The following is a 13,462-nucleotide window of genomic DNA, read 5'->3' as shown; positions in this document are numbered from 1 at the left end:
CAATTTCCTTAAAATAGATTCGTCTTTCTCTGACTATACTTTGAGATCATGTTAGACGTCTATTTCTTAAGATACAATAACACAACCATGTACACAACCAAACACTAGTTGTCCATGACGAATCAGTGAATGCTCAAATACTATCACCAAAAAGAACTATCGAGCAAAGTGCATATACGACAGACAAAAAGACAGAGGACAACGAATGGATGAATTTTTTTACTTTTGCATATACTACTACTCTTTTGTCATGGCCTCCTTATATAAAAGCTCATATCCTTACATCATTTAAATGGTTGAATAAAAGTCATTTACTACTATTTATTCAATTCGACATTGCACATTATTGCTTCTATTACAATTGAGTAGCAATCAAAAGAATGATTTGCCTTGACTCGTCTGTCATGTCTGACATTTCGATCAAAAGAATGATTTAGCTCGACTAGTCCAACATTTGATATGCACAGATCATGCTCGCACACAAATCAACTTGGTTCAGTGTAGACTTCTTAGGCCTTATTTCAATCCCTTCTATTATTAGACCGTTCTTCCAATGCCCTCCTTTCACTTCTAACAAACGAATGTGCACCTCCCCGTCCTCCTCGCCGTCTTCTTCCCCATGGTTATAGAACTCCCCTAATTCGATCTCCATCCATCCATCATCCCTCCGCCGTGGAACACACCCACCGATTCCCTCGACTTCCTCTTCCGCCTCGCGAGTTTCTTCGACCGTCAATTGTCGTTGCCACGAACAGAAACCCTGCCGGAACTGAGCGCTTCGTCTCCGAGCACGCAAATGAGCATACATGTCGCTGAGCTGCAAGCAAATTGCAGTGGTGGACGACTGTGTTCCGATCTTCACCGACGCCTCCTGGAGCGGATGACCCAGACCGTAAGCGTGATCGGAGAGTTTGAAGATGAGATAGGCAGCGTATGTTGTTTTTGAAGATAGGATTTTACTGTGGATCTTTCCATGGATCTCCAACCAGCACACGTTGATTAGTTCAGCGACCTCTAAGAACCTTGAAGTGGAAGATCAGTAAACCTCTAATTGTGTAAACATTCAAATGGAAGAGAATTTGGAGGATGATTCTACCTGGAATCGGATTGCGAAACCCAGCGCCAGCAGTGCTCTGTATCTCCCCGCAGAATCGACAATGCTCTGGCTGAGAGCATGTAACATTTAGCTCCGCTCGATCTATCTAGTGAGAAAATCTGGAGAGAAGAAAGATCAAACAGATTAGCGATCAGGAAGTGAACCGTATTCGTGATGCTTCCTACGCGAATCGCGCAATTTTTCTACAAGATTCGTAGTAAGAAGCACCGCGAAATAAAAAAAAACTTTTCTGATCATCTTTTCGATAGGGATTCGAACACTGGCGAAAAAAAGGAAACCCTAGAAAAATGCGCGGAGAAGGAGCAAAAGGGACGCGTCTGACCATCTTGCCGCCGTCCAGGAGCACCGGCTCGTCGCAGAGGCGGAAGAAGAGCTCCCTCTTGGAGGAGAAGTCGACGGGGCGGTCGGCGCGGGCGAGGACGGACTGCAGATCGGCGGGGAGAAAGCGGTCCCAGACAGCGTCCGAAGCCGCCGCGGATAGAAAAGTGGTGGAGACGGCGGAGGCGCGGCAGGCGTCGCGGGGCGACGTGAGGGAGAGGGCGTGGGCGATGCAGCCTTGGGGAAGCACCTCCTCCATTCCCGGATCGCCCATGTCGAGATCGCTCGCTCGCTCGCTCGATCGATCGCACTTCGATGCCCACCCTCTTCTCGGAGAAGGAACACCGCATATAAAAACTTGAGAGTTTCCGGCCACATGAATTGAACTTTGAGAGCGAAACGCCGCATATAAAAACAACTTCAGCAACATATTAATGTTATGCGGCCTTTATATGTAAATAATAAGAAATTTCTACACAAACACAATTTCAAAACTATTTGTGAACTTAATTCGATCCAACGAGGCCAATGGAGTGATTGAACAGGAATCTGAGGCAGTGCCATAAGAAATCGAGAATTTAATTGATTGGCTGATTTTTCAGAAATTCATGTAGTTACTTTCATGACTATTATGATTATACTCATATTTATATAAATTATCTATAAAAGCTTAAGAAAATAATGTGAATTATGATGATTGTAATTGTAGTGTTAAATATTATTATATGATAAATTCGAATTAATTTTAAAAAAAGTATGATTAGTCTCTGTCCTACTATTTATATTTCTAGAAGATATTAGGGCTTTTTAAATCTTCAAATTCACTCATTTTAATTAGTGCCTTCATGTTGATCGATAATCAAATTTCTTGTACTGTGATAATTAGTGATTCGATTCAATTTCGACACGATTAAATCTTCACAATGACAACGGAAATAATAGGACTTCATGCATGCATCTATGTAGGAAGAGTAAAGATTGGAAAACGAAAATTAGACTTTTTAAAGACAAAACACTAAAATAATTATAAGTCATTACCCAAAACATATTTTGTGTATTAAAAAAATGAGGAATGTGTTTTCTTTAACCATTTAAAAATTATGTTGCAAGTTACAAGTAATTGAGTTTGAAAGGAAGATATTCTAACACATCAAAATAGCTCTAGAATGTAAAGATTAGACTCGTAACGAATTTAAAAATTCTAAGGTCTCAAGTTTGAACGCCGTGTTTATTAGCTTGTATAGAAATTTATGCTTAGTTTACTTGAAAGGATGGCTAATATAGAGGTGAAACCTCTCTAGGGATAAGGATCCATTATAGAAAATATAAGTAAGGGGGGAATGAATTTGGTAGCTTACGAGAGAAAACATTGCATGAGTTTACAAGTGGGCTCGCAACGGCAATGGAGGGCATGCTTAGAGACGGCGAAATTGAGATTCGAAGAAAAGACTTAGAGGTCATCGTTCCTAGTAGCAACGAAGGATAAGTAGCCCCACGACCATCTACGAGAAGGAAAGAAAATGTCTCGATGTTAATGTAATGTGCAACTTCAATGAAAACTACTCCAATGTTCGTCATCAACTTCCAACGATATTCATATTTAGTCCAAATTACCACTAAAAATGACATTGTAATCCGTAAAGACACACACCAAAATAATAATAATAATAATAATAGAGAAATCACACTCTCCGTCCGTTATTGAGTAGCTCAGGCAATTTGTGGCGGTCTAGCAACCGTTACGGTGGACTCAACCGGTTTAAGCGCGACGCTCGTGACGGTTCCATACGATGGTAACACTGGCGTACAGTAGACCAGACGCCCTGCGCTATCGTACGCCAGCTTTCCACCTCCTCCTCCGACTGCGTTCGCAGTGGGCGGCGCGGGGAAGAATCCTGAGTACATCCCCGGCGTGGCCTGGAGTAGGTACCCCGTTTGGTCGATGCCGGGTGACAACGATGGGAATCTGCCGACCGTCTCCGGCCAAAGCGGCGCCGCCGGAGCGGCCCTCTGCGGCGGCGATGGGACTTGGAAATCGGAGGGATGAACCAGGGGCAGGGTGTCTTGGCTTGTGTTGCGCGGGATGAGAGGGGGGAGGTTCTTGGGGTACACGTGGCTTCCGATCTCCGCCGCCGAGACCACCGCTTGTGCAGTGGCGGTGGCTGGTTCCGCGCTTACCTTGATGTGGAGGTTTGGTTCGTCGTTGCCCGGATCTGACTTGGCCGGCGCCTCGGTGGGATGGTCCTCCAGCACGATCGTCGTCGTCGGCGGATCTACGGCGACCTTCACTGCGGGGGGAGGAACGAAGCCGCCATCGAAGCCAAAGAGAAAGTCGGGGCTCGGCGAGGGCTGCGTCGAGGGAGGACGAGCGGGAACGGCACTGGAGGCGTCCAGCAAGGTAGCCGAAGGGAGCGGAAGAGGGGACCCGACGGGGAAGAGGAACAGGCGGAGACGGGCGGAAGTCCTGGGCGACGTGGCAGAGGCGGCGAGGAGGATGCGATCGTACTCGATCATCATGTGCTCGAAGTCGTCGTCGTCGGTGACGGAGACGAGGGCGTCGAGGTCCTCGCCGGGGATCTGGTACTTGATGCAAACTGGGTCAGGGGCGGTGGGAGCGACGGCGGCGAGCTTGGCGAGGAGGGCGGAAAGGAGGGCGGATCGGTCCAGCGCCAGGATCTTGGTTTCTCCGCCGACGTAGGCGAGGCGGGTGTTGTCGTGAGGGCGGGGCTGGATGCGGCCGCCGTAGCTGACCATCAGTTTGACGCGGCTGCCAGCGCTGGGCGACAAGGCCGGGGACGGCGGCCGAGCCTCGTCGGAGGCGGCGGAAACGACGACGACATTCTCCACCACCACCAAGGAAGGGAAGGAATCGGCGCTGGCGGCATCCATTAACAAAAATTCTACTCAACCGCTTCTCCTCTACCCACCTTCTCCGGTACGCTCTGGTCTATGCGAATATATACGTAAGATTGGTGGGTAAATAGCTGTGTAAATTTCCTGCACAGCGGTCAGATCATATTGGGGGCCGGAACATCAAGCTGACGCGTGGCACGCGATGCGGTTCGATGTCAAGGTTAGTCGTCGAGTACTAATTTTACATTTATTTATTTCATTTCTTAATTCAAATAAATAGATTAATTTCAGCCAAATCTCAAAAAATAACTAAAATATATTTGCATACAATAAAAACTGAAAAATTTATAATAAATCGAGTATTGGAGCAATTTTAATAAATCTATCATAATATTATTATATCAATTTTAATAGTTAAAGTAATTTAAATTATTAGTATAACTTGCATTAATATTATTAGTATAATTTTAATAAATTAAAAATCGAGTTTTGATCTGAATTTAATATTAGAGTATTTTTTATAATAATAATAATAATTTTTTTTTAAAAAAATAAAAAAATTACAACGAGATTTTTTTAATATAAATAATTTCTTTTTTATTTTCTCTATTAAACTTTAGAAGTTGAAAGTGGGCCAGGCGCGTCAGTGCGGCATGGGCATCCCACGTGCCTGCTCTACCTCAGTTAACAGGGCGCATGGCGCGTACCGTGGTGGTTGGGCGTGAGATTAGTATTGAAATGGGAGTCGCAGTTGACTCTTCAAAATAAATAAATAAATAAATAAAATAAATGGAAAACTAGTAGTTAGCGTGCATGTAGAAAATGATAAGCATGGATTAGGGCGTGTCTGAAGGGGTCGAGCTGTTCCTCCACCTGCGGTGGCTTTTTCTATATCTCACGTCGTACTGATGGTAGACCCATCACGATTGAATTTGTAAAATTAAAATTTTATTAATTCATTTAAAAATAAACCTAAATAGAATTAATCCGTATGGGTGTAGATTCAGAGCCGCGAATTGAGAAGGAAACAAAAATTAAAATTGAATTATAAATTTGTAGCAATATATATTTTTTTGTTATGATTTATGTCAATTATTTTGATGTATATATATATTTTATATATATATATATATATATATATATATATATAAAATTAAGAATTAAAGATTTCATTGAATTTTTTTTAAAAAATTTATTTATAAAATTATTAAATTTAATAAATTGTAAAGATTTTTTATATTTTATTATGAACTGACCGACCTACTCGCAAAGTGTCCTAGGAATGCTACTTGTCACAACATATTCCTGTCACAAATTTGTGATGGGAATATGGACCGTTCAATCACAATCACCCATTCAATCACAATCATCCATTCAATCTACGATCAGGATTTAATCTTAATTTTAAAATCCAACGGTGCTCGTCACAACATTTGTGACGGGAATTCTATTGTGACAAGTAGCTTTTTTCTTTGTATAAATTTCTTTACTAGAAAACACTTTCAATTTTGTAAAAGATAAAATTTACCACCTCAGCGGTCTCATACGATTGATCATACGACCATCTATGAAGAGAATATTATCTCGATTTCGTTGAAATTCAAATTCTTATCTATTTTTACAATTCTATTTCATCGTAATTAACTCAAATATGTTCCGAGGACAAACTAACCAATTTCGATTTGAGTTCGGAACATATGAAAAGAATCAATTCGATAGAATTTAATAGGAATTTGTTTGAATTGGAAAACACCTTCAGGACTCTTGTGCTTTAGTGCCGCCTCTCTAAAATTGACCTGCTCGATGTAAATTAATTTTAAATTGACCAAAGATCAATTAAATTTTAATTTAACTTATCAATTCGATTTGAGATCTGAACATATGAAAAGAATCAATTCGATCGAATTTAATAGGAATTTGTTTGAATACAATGGCCGACAGAAGGCTTCATTCATAGAATGAATAAATAGTGATCGACTGTCGAAAATGACAACACTACTGGGCACTATCAACATCTATATGATCCCTCCTCTTCACATTAAATGGAGTTTTCGCCATCTATCATGATAAATATTATTTTCCAAAAATTAATTTAAAAAAGAAGTATGGGTCGAATACATTTTAATTCCCTGTAATTAGATCTTATTATTTCATTTATTTAACAGTCCTTTGGTTAATGAAACTAATTTTTTTCTTTAATTTGATTCGACTAAATCCTCTTAGTTAATATTTTAACATGGAACATGAATTTTTAATCATACTTATCATTTACATAAAATTTATTATAAAAATAGAATAACTACATAAGACAAAAGCCAACTACTTAAGTAACTCACTAAACGAAATTATAGAGTAACAATTTTATAGATAAACAATTTGTATGAGTTGAAAAAGTAACAGAAGTTTCAATATAATTATTTTTCATAGGAATTGTATGCGCTTTGAACTCCTCCATCAATTTTTTTATAATTATTTTTCATAGGAATTATATGTGCTTCGAACTCCTCCATCAAAAAAATATATAAAGGAATTGTATGTGCTTTGAACTCCTCCATCAAAATATATATAGAGGAATTTGATAGGTTATATATCTTATATAACACACCCAATAAACACCTAATATAAAATATTTATATATAATTCTTCGAACTAACTAATCAAAGAAATGATCAAACTGATCCGATCCTATGAAAAATTTTCATTAATCATTAAGATAAATTCACAAAGCGCAAAGTGACCCAACACTCATAACTAAACTTTCTAAGAATCAATCACGCTAGACACATATCCTTACTAAGAATTAACCCAAGATGCTCTTGTTTATGTCATTCGTGTTTTGCCACTTATACTACTCCTCGGAGGCCTCCTGATTAGATCAATGCCCCTTCCTGATCATTCGGCCGAATGGCTCATAGGTTATCGACTACCCGTTAGGTCACTTAACGGCGTTAATAGCCAGAGGTAAAATTATAAACACTGTTTAAACTCTGGATTTTTTATGATAACTAACTTGTAGAAGGCATTAAGGGTGCTTGAGGCATATCTACCTCAACCCTGGACTTACAGGTCTTATGTGTAGAAAATAGCTACACATGGTGCAACTTGCAAGGCTGTTAGCAGCATATGCCTATGGAACGTTCAGCTTCAAGTGTGGGAAATCAAGGATAAAGCACAGAACGAAAGCTAAAGAAAATTAACTCTTGCTTGGGGAAAAAGATTGATTGATTGAAACAAGCCCTTCCATATGAAACTCAGTAACATGACAGAAGAATTATGATATCGAATTAACACGAAATCGGCCTTTTGAAATCAGGAAATCTAAACGAAAAAAATGATGGAAGAAGTGAGACCATAGACTACCTCCAACCTAAGGATTGCCTTATCCCACTAAATATTAGACCTACAGACCTCCCGATCATAGAAACAAGTAGGAATGATACAGCATTGCTAACCTTGGCGAAAGCAGCTCGAAAGAAAGGCATGCTGATGTCGCAAAACTCAAGATACAAGCTGAAGCAGTACCTCCTGCAGGCAACAGATAAAATGGCACATTATTCAAAAACAAGAAGAAAAAATAAGAAGAAAGTATCATTCATGAGCAAGTACAATTGTTCATCTATATCATTAAAGAGAGAAAGCAAAGAAGGATATCATGTAACTTTGATCGTAGCTCATCACCTCTATAAATTTTTGCAGAAGAGAGTGATCATCACTTAACTATTTGAAGATAGCTTACAAGTCAACAGAAGGATATCCAACTGAATTACTATATCAAACCATTTCAAAAATTAATCTGAATATTAAAAACCAATGCTTGTTCAGCAGTAGTTTTGCGGCGAATATATATATGTTTCCATAACATCTCAGCTTTAAAACAAGTAAAGGTATGAGTTAAAGGACACACCATCCAGTTAAGGCTCTTAATTCTTTCATTCGTTTTACTGGCAGGGAAAATTGGCTGATACGGACATACGGCACAAGTGATGGAACTGCTGACTTTTTGAATGGAAGATTCTTCCACCAAGGAAGGTCACTACTTTCCTTGCGCTCTGGATTGTCAAAAAATTCTCTCTGCAGGACATGTAACTCAAAATGATCCTCATACATCGAGATAACAGACTCGAAGTTATCCTGAAGCCATTGGTTCAGTAGAACCTGTAAACAACAATTTTGAAATTAACAACTAATACAAAAATAAAATAATTACAAGTAGAAAACTTTCCTGCTAATATTTTTCCAATAACAATGATGTCCTCATTTCATCCTTTATTTTTACAGTGAATGTATAAATTTACAGGAATTTTAACCGAACCATTTACACAATGTCAGAAAAACTAAGTAGCATATAAAGGGAATCTGAAACAAAGACTTATGCATAGCCAATCAACAATAAAACATTAAAGATGTCAAGGGCAAATTCACTTTAGTCCGATACCTCATTCCGAAGCTTTTGAAGTGTTCTAGTGGACATCGAGCATAAAGTTAAGCCCAAGCCATTAATCTCTGTAGAAATGTCACTGTCAATTGAGATAAATTCCACATATATGCTCGCTATGGTATCAGCCAACATAACAATCATGTCTTCTAAAATGTCAGCTCCATGTTGTGGGAGAAGCTTACTATCGTAACAGCACCAAGGACTGGCCAAAGGAAAAAAGGGTAGTACAGGTCATGTATTGCAATCTGATTAGAGTAGAGAAATTTTTGGTAAAAAGAGTGTTCCTACGTGAAGTTGATTGCCAACGGTTATGTTGATTGACAGAACAATGAAAAAGTGTTATACAAAGGTAAAGAATAGAGAACTAGAGAATGAGACAGATAATGTATTGCAATCTGTAATAAGTGTTATCAATGACAAAGGTAATGTTCTACAAAAGTGTTATCAATGACAAAAGTAATGTATTGCAATCTGTAATTAGTATTCTACAAAGGTTATGTTGACTGACAAAACAATGAAAAAGTGTACATTTCGACACATCAGCAAGTTGGCATATCAAATTATAGATATCAGAACAATATTCTCTGCAGGATCATTATTTCCATAAAAAACACAATTAACAGTTCATTGATAACCTGATAATTATAAAACTGAAGGTTTTGACTGTTTAAATAAACAAATAATGAATCAACTTATCATATATGAAACAAATGCATAATTGCATAATATAAAGAACTATAGAAAAAATATATAATCCGAGGATAAAAGCTACAAAAACTATAATAATACCTGGGCGAACCAAATCTAAGAAAGAATATCAGGTCTGAATATAGTTCACATTTGCCAGTTCTATTTATGTTTTGTAATATTCTGTCATCTTCCTTCAATTTACCAATAATTTTGGAAGGTAGATTCTGAAACAGAAATGAAGACATCAGCAAGTATGAAAATTAGAAACCTAAAACACGGAGGCACTTGATGCCATTCTATACCACATTGGATTCTCCAATTTCCAGGTTGAGTTCTACTCTGAGCCATTCCATGCAAACTGGTAAAATTACTCCTCTTACAATTTTTGATGAAATTTCTGACCAGGCATCACGGGTAGCAAATTTACTGTTTTCTGAGATAGCATTGACCTGCCAATACAGTTTAGCATCTTAAATTAGATCTACATCCTGGAGAGCTAGTAAGTACACCAAATGAGCAAGAGAATAAGAAATGTAATAAATCAGTCAGTGTTAAGCTAACAGAATTGCTCCCGATATCTCATTTTTAACTCAGCTCCAGACTATCTATTGGAGCGATACTGTTTACTACCCCAGATATTAGAACTTAAGTAGGAATTAACAATAACTCTGGCATTCTCAAAAGCAATGAAGATAACAAAACCTTCCATCTTGTTTTTCAGTTTCTTCTGCAATCTTTTTTTGTTAAACATTAAACTCAAGATGAACTCAAACAAATCTTTGTTTTCTAATCACTTCAAGTTTCCATGGACCAATGGTAAAGCTCCAGCAAGCCTACATAAAGTTCTAACCACATTTGCACACTATAATATCAGCTCACTGATAGTTTTGAAGGGAAAATTATATTTTCCTTTTATGGCTGTCTAGATAGCAGCGAAAAAAAATTAATTCCTTCACCAAAGTTCATGGAAAAAAAATGTTATCAACTTTATCTTGACCAGGCCATTGCCTCACATAAAAAAGAATAAAGTTCTCAAGTTAGACGACATCCATTGAGTCACAAGTAAAAAATTAGCTGAAATTGTAGGAAACTAAGATGCCTATCGAATCGAATTAACAAGCACCAAAAGGATATAACCACTACAGGCTCTATCAAATATCTCTGATTTGTATATAAAGGTGATCATTGAGCCATGGTCATATCTGTAGGACAACATTAAAAGTATCCAAACAACCTGCCTTATTTTGCAGCTGCTGCAAAGTAACCCAAATCAAGCGCAACCTAGGACCTTCATTAACAGCAAACATATTCAAGAGACTCCTTTTGCTGTAATAAAGATCTTCAGAAACTTTGGTACTGAAAGCATGATTGTCTTTGATAGTGCTCAAAGCATCCATAAGTTTCCCGCTTATTTCAAGCCAGCAATTGTTTGAGATGGACTCAGTTGATCTGCAACATAATGGCGCATTCACATAAACCCATCATGACAAATTTACTTTAAAAAGTGACACCAATTTTCTTAAGATATACAAGAATATATCACAGGACAAGGTGGACATGATAGTTCCAACGAGAAGACTAATCTTACCTACCATTGCTGGATGTTGCAGCATCATAAGATGGGACTGCTGTGTTGCTTCCTACATTAGGAAACGTCCTGTCCTTGGGAACTACCCCAGCTAAGTATGCAAAGATCACACTGATTGTTAGAAGCATTTGGTCAACGATAGGAGTCCAATTTTCTGCCACACTATTTTCAGGAGTTATCAACATCCCCACACCAAAACATTTAGGGGAGCTCTTCTTCATGCATCGAACTCTTTTCGAGGATGTGCCAAAACATGCATTTGCTAAAAATGGTGTAGAAAATCTGAGCTGACTAATAAGATCAACTTTCCTGAGATGCCAACTGTGGAATAGGGTATTAAATAAGTGCAAACTCTCAAATCAAGATATTTAATGCATATTTAATGAAATTTCAAAACCAAAATTGTTTTCTCAAGTTCTGTAAAAGAAATATTTATTCAAGTGCTTGTCTAATTGAAGAAAAAAATAAGTACATGAATGAAAAAGGAGACAGCAAATAAATAAGTCCGTTTAAAATTCCCCATATATTCACCTTCCTAACACTCTAGCATAGATATTCCTTCTGTTGACAAAGAGAGGTTCTGTTTCACAACATATACTTTGGGCCCGTAGTAGAGTGCAAGAAGCTATAGAAGCACAACCTGCCATCCGAGATCCAAGAATATGACCTCACAAATGCATCTGTTCATGTCATTGTTGAAGAATATGGCAATTCATATGAATTGCAACAAACCCTGCAAACAGATTAGGATATGTTAAAATGAAATTAAGGTTTTCACAATACATCAACTCTTCATATTGATGCAGCACTTGGTTACGAATAGAAATTTCAAGAAATTGACAATAGAATGGGCATTTCAGTTTTTTGGTATGTATATACTTTGTTGAAGTGTTACAACTGATTTGTCCTAAACTGGATAAGTGTATGGCTGTTTTGTTTCTCATCTCTAGTGCATGAACCAAAAAACTGAAATGGCCATTCTATTGTCAATTTCATGATATTTCTATTCATAACCAAGTGCGTATATATATAAACTCCATCATATAATCTTGTTTACATTTTATTTTGAGAATGTTGACTTTGTGTGATTTTTTTGTTATTTGCATTAATTCCTTTCTGCAGTTATATATTATGATATAGCACTTCAACTATTTTCGAGTTAATATCACTTGCACTTAGTTTCAAATCTTAGGTTTCTACATTTCTGCCAGTGAGCATGGGATTTTATATTTAACAAGTGAGCATTCATATGATCGATGGTTGTAGAACTTGTAGTATCATTTTGATATTTGATAAACGACATTGTCTGACTTTATAAATAAGTAAAGTTCTACCAGACTTTGGCACGGAGAACAAATTCTCCGACTTAATTCATTAGTAAGAACATGTGAAAATCAGACACAAGGCAATATGTAAAACCCCTTCTACTCCGGCACTGAAGTTACCCGTATCCAAACATGAAAGTGGAGCTGAAAATTCTTCATCCCAGGTCCATTGTCGAAATCAAATTACATGAAACTAGCGCACTCAAAAATCAAATTCTCATCCCCGTTGAAATCTTCATAATCTGAGCATACTCTTTCTTCAAAATTGATAGTTTAGATAACTTAGTTTTCAAGACATCAGATCGAAATGCAAGATTAAACAGGTAGAAAACGGCATCAGTGCGAAAAAAAATAAAATAAAATCGAATCCTCAAGCAAGGCCACCACCCCCAAATCATGAGATTACAAGTAACAGCTTCAATGGTAGAAAACAGACAAAATCAGATGATCGGCAAACCCCAAAGAAGGAAAACGAAAATAACTCAAGGGCAACACCACGGAGTTGGGGGAAGGAGCTCGAAGAAATCATACCAGTTTTCAGTTTCCGATCCCAAACTCGATGTCACCGCCTGCAGTCGGAAGAAGACAGCGAAGACTGCGAGAGATCAACCGCCAGGTTTATTAGGGCGGCGACCGGGGGCCGGGGACACGTGAGAAACACGTGCGGGTAGGTTTTATATGGGCCGGGGCTCGCCTATTCTTCTCCATCTCCCCGCCATCGAAATGAACGGTCCACTGCCAGCCTTATCTGCATTATTATTATTATTATTATTATTATTATTATTATTATTTTATTAACACAACGGTACGAAGCTCTATTCATCGTTTAAATAGGATGGTACGAAGCTCTATTCATAGATGAAGCCCCCCCTGCTAACGAAAAGAGCGCATGGAGAGCGACGACACGACGGATTCCCTCTCAACCTAAATGCCTCTCTATCGAACGCTGTACCTGGGACGTTGGTTAGGATTAAGACATGAATTCCTCGTGTTCTTCCAGACGAAGCAGCGCGCCGCAGGCGGCCGTCGGGTCCTCCCCGCCGTGCCCGGCTGACGCGCCGCGTGTCGGCTCCCTGTATCGCCGCCATCATCGACAGGCATGCGTTGATCAGGGAAGTAGCTTCGTTTTCACG

General features: G+C 38.5%; 3 protein-coding genes across 3 annotated transcripts; all 3 read right to left on the bottom strand.

Annotated features, from left to right (window-relative positions):
- Positions 1-243: 243 nt before the first annotated feature.
- Positions 244-1,822, bottom strand: LOC141838021 (F-box protein PP2-B11-like). Its single transcript, XM_074725398.1, has 3 exons — positions 1,440-1,822; positions 1,097-1,215; positions 244-1,022 (listed from the first exon to the last, which is right to left on the bottom strand). The coding sequence occupies exons 1-3, from the start codon at positions 1,707-1,709 to the stop codon at positions 443-445; spliced, it is 969 nt and encodes a 322-aa protein (XP_074581499.1). The 5' UTR covers positions 1,710-1,822; the 3' UTR covers positions 244-442.
- A 1,161-nt stretch (positions 1,823-2,983) lies between these two features.
- LOC141838020 (uncharacterized) lies at positions 2,984-4,363 on the bottom strand. The gene has a single exon (XM_074725397.1). It carries the CDS (start codon positions 4,322-4,324, stop codon positions 3,146-3,148), a length of 1,179 nt encoding a protein of 392 aa, XP_074581498.1. The 5' UTR covers positions 4,325-4,363; the 3' UTR covers positions 2,984-3,145.
- Positions 4,364-7,311: 2,948 nt separating this feature from the next.
- Positions 7,312-12,909, bottom strand: LOC141840384 (uncharacterized). Its single transcript, XM_074728359.1, has 9 exons — positions 12,861-12,909; positions 11,536-11,737; positions 11,005-11,325; positions 10,655-10,865; positions 9,719-9,865; positions 9,516-9,640; positions 8,724-8,928; positions 8,193-8,443; positions 7,312-7,813 (listed from the first exon to the last, which is right to left on the bottom strand). Exons 2-9 carry the CDS (start codon positions 11,649-11,651, stop codon positions 7,645-7,647), a joined length of 1,545 nt encoding a protein of 514 aa, XP_074584460.1. The 5' UTR covers positions 11,652-11,737; positions 12,861-12,909; the 3' UTR covers positions 7,312-7,644.
- Positions 12,910-13,462: the final 553 nt, after the last annotated feature.

This window comes from Curcuma longa, chromosome 11, assembly GCF_044706935.1.
Source record: "Curcuma longa cultivar G26 ecotype Majalengka, Jawa Barat chromosome 11, ITB_CL_G26_1.1, whole genome shotgun sequence".
Classification (NCBI taxonomy): domain Eukaryota; kingdom Viridiplantae; phylum Streptophyta; class Magnoliopsida; order Zingiberales; family Zingiberaceae; genus Curcuma; species Curcuma longa.
Note: the sequence above shows the minus strand (reverse complement) of the source record. Positions and strands in the feature narration are given on the sequence as shown.

Coding starts and splice junctions, on each gene's coding strand:
- LOC141838021 (XM_074725398.1), bottom strand. CDS start 1,709: ATGGGCGATCCGGGAATGGAGGAGGTGCTTCCCCAAGGCTGCATCGCC. Junction 1,216..1,439: donor TCCTGGACGGCGGCAAGATG/GTCAGACGCGTC, acceptor TCTTCTCTCCAG/ATTTTCTCACTAGATAGATC. Junction 1,023..1,096: donor GTTTCGCAATCCGATTCCAG/GTAGAATCATCC, acceptor TTCCACTTCAAG/GTTCTTAGAGGTCGCTGAAC.
- LOC141838020 (XM_074725397.1), bottom strand. CDS start 4,324: ATGGATGCCGCCAGCGCCGATTCCTTCCCTTCCTTGGTGGTGGTGGAG.
- LOC141840384 (XM_074728359.1), bottom strand. CDS start 11,651: ATGGCAGGTTGTGCTTCTATAGCTTCTTGCACTCTACTACGGGCCCAA. Junction 10,866..11,004: donor GCAACATCCAGCAATGGTAG/GTAAGATTAGTC, acceptor ATTATGTTGCAG/ATCAACTGAGTCCATCTCAA. Junction 7,814..8,192: donor TTAAGAGCCTTAACTGGATG/GTGTGTCCTTTA, acceptor TGTTGCCTGCAG/GAGGTACTGCTTCAGCTTGT.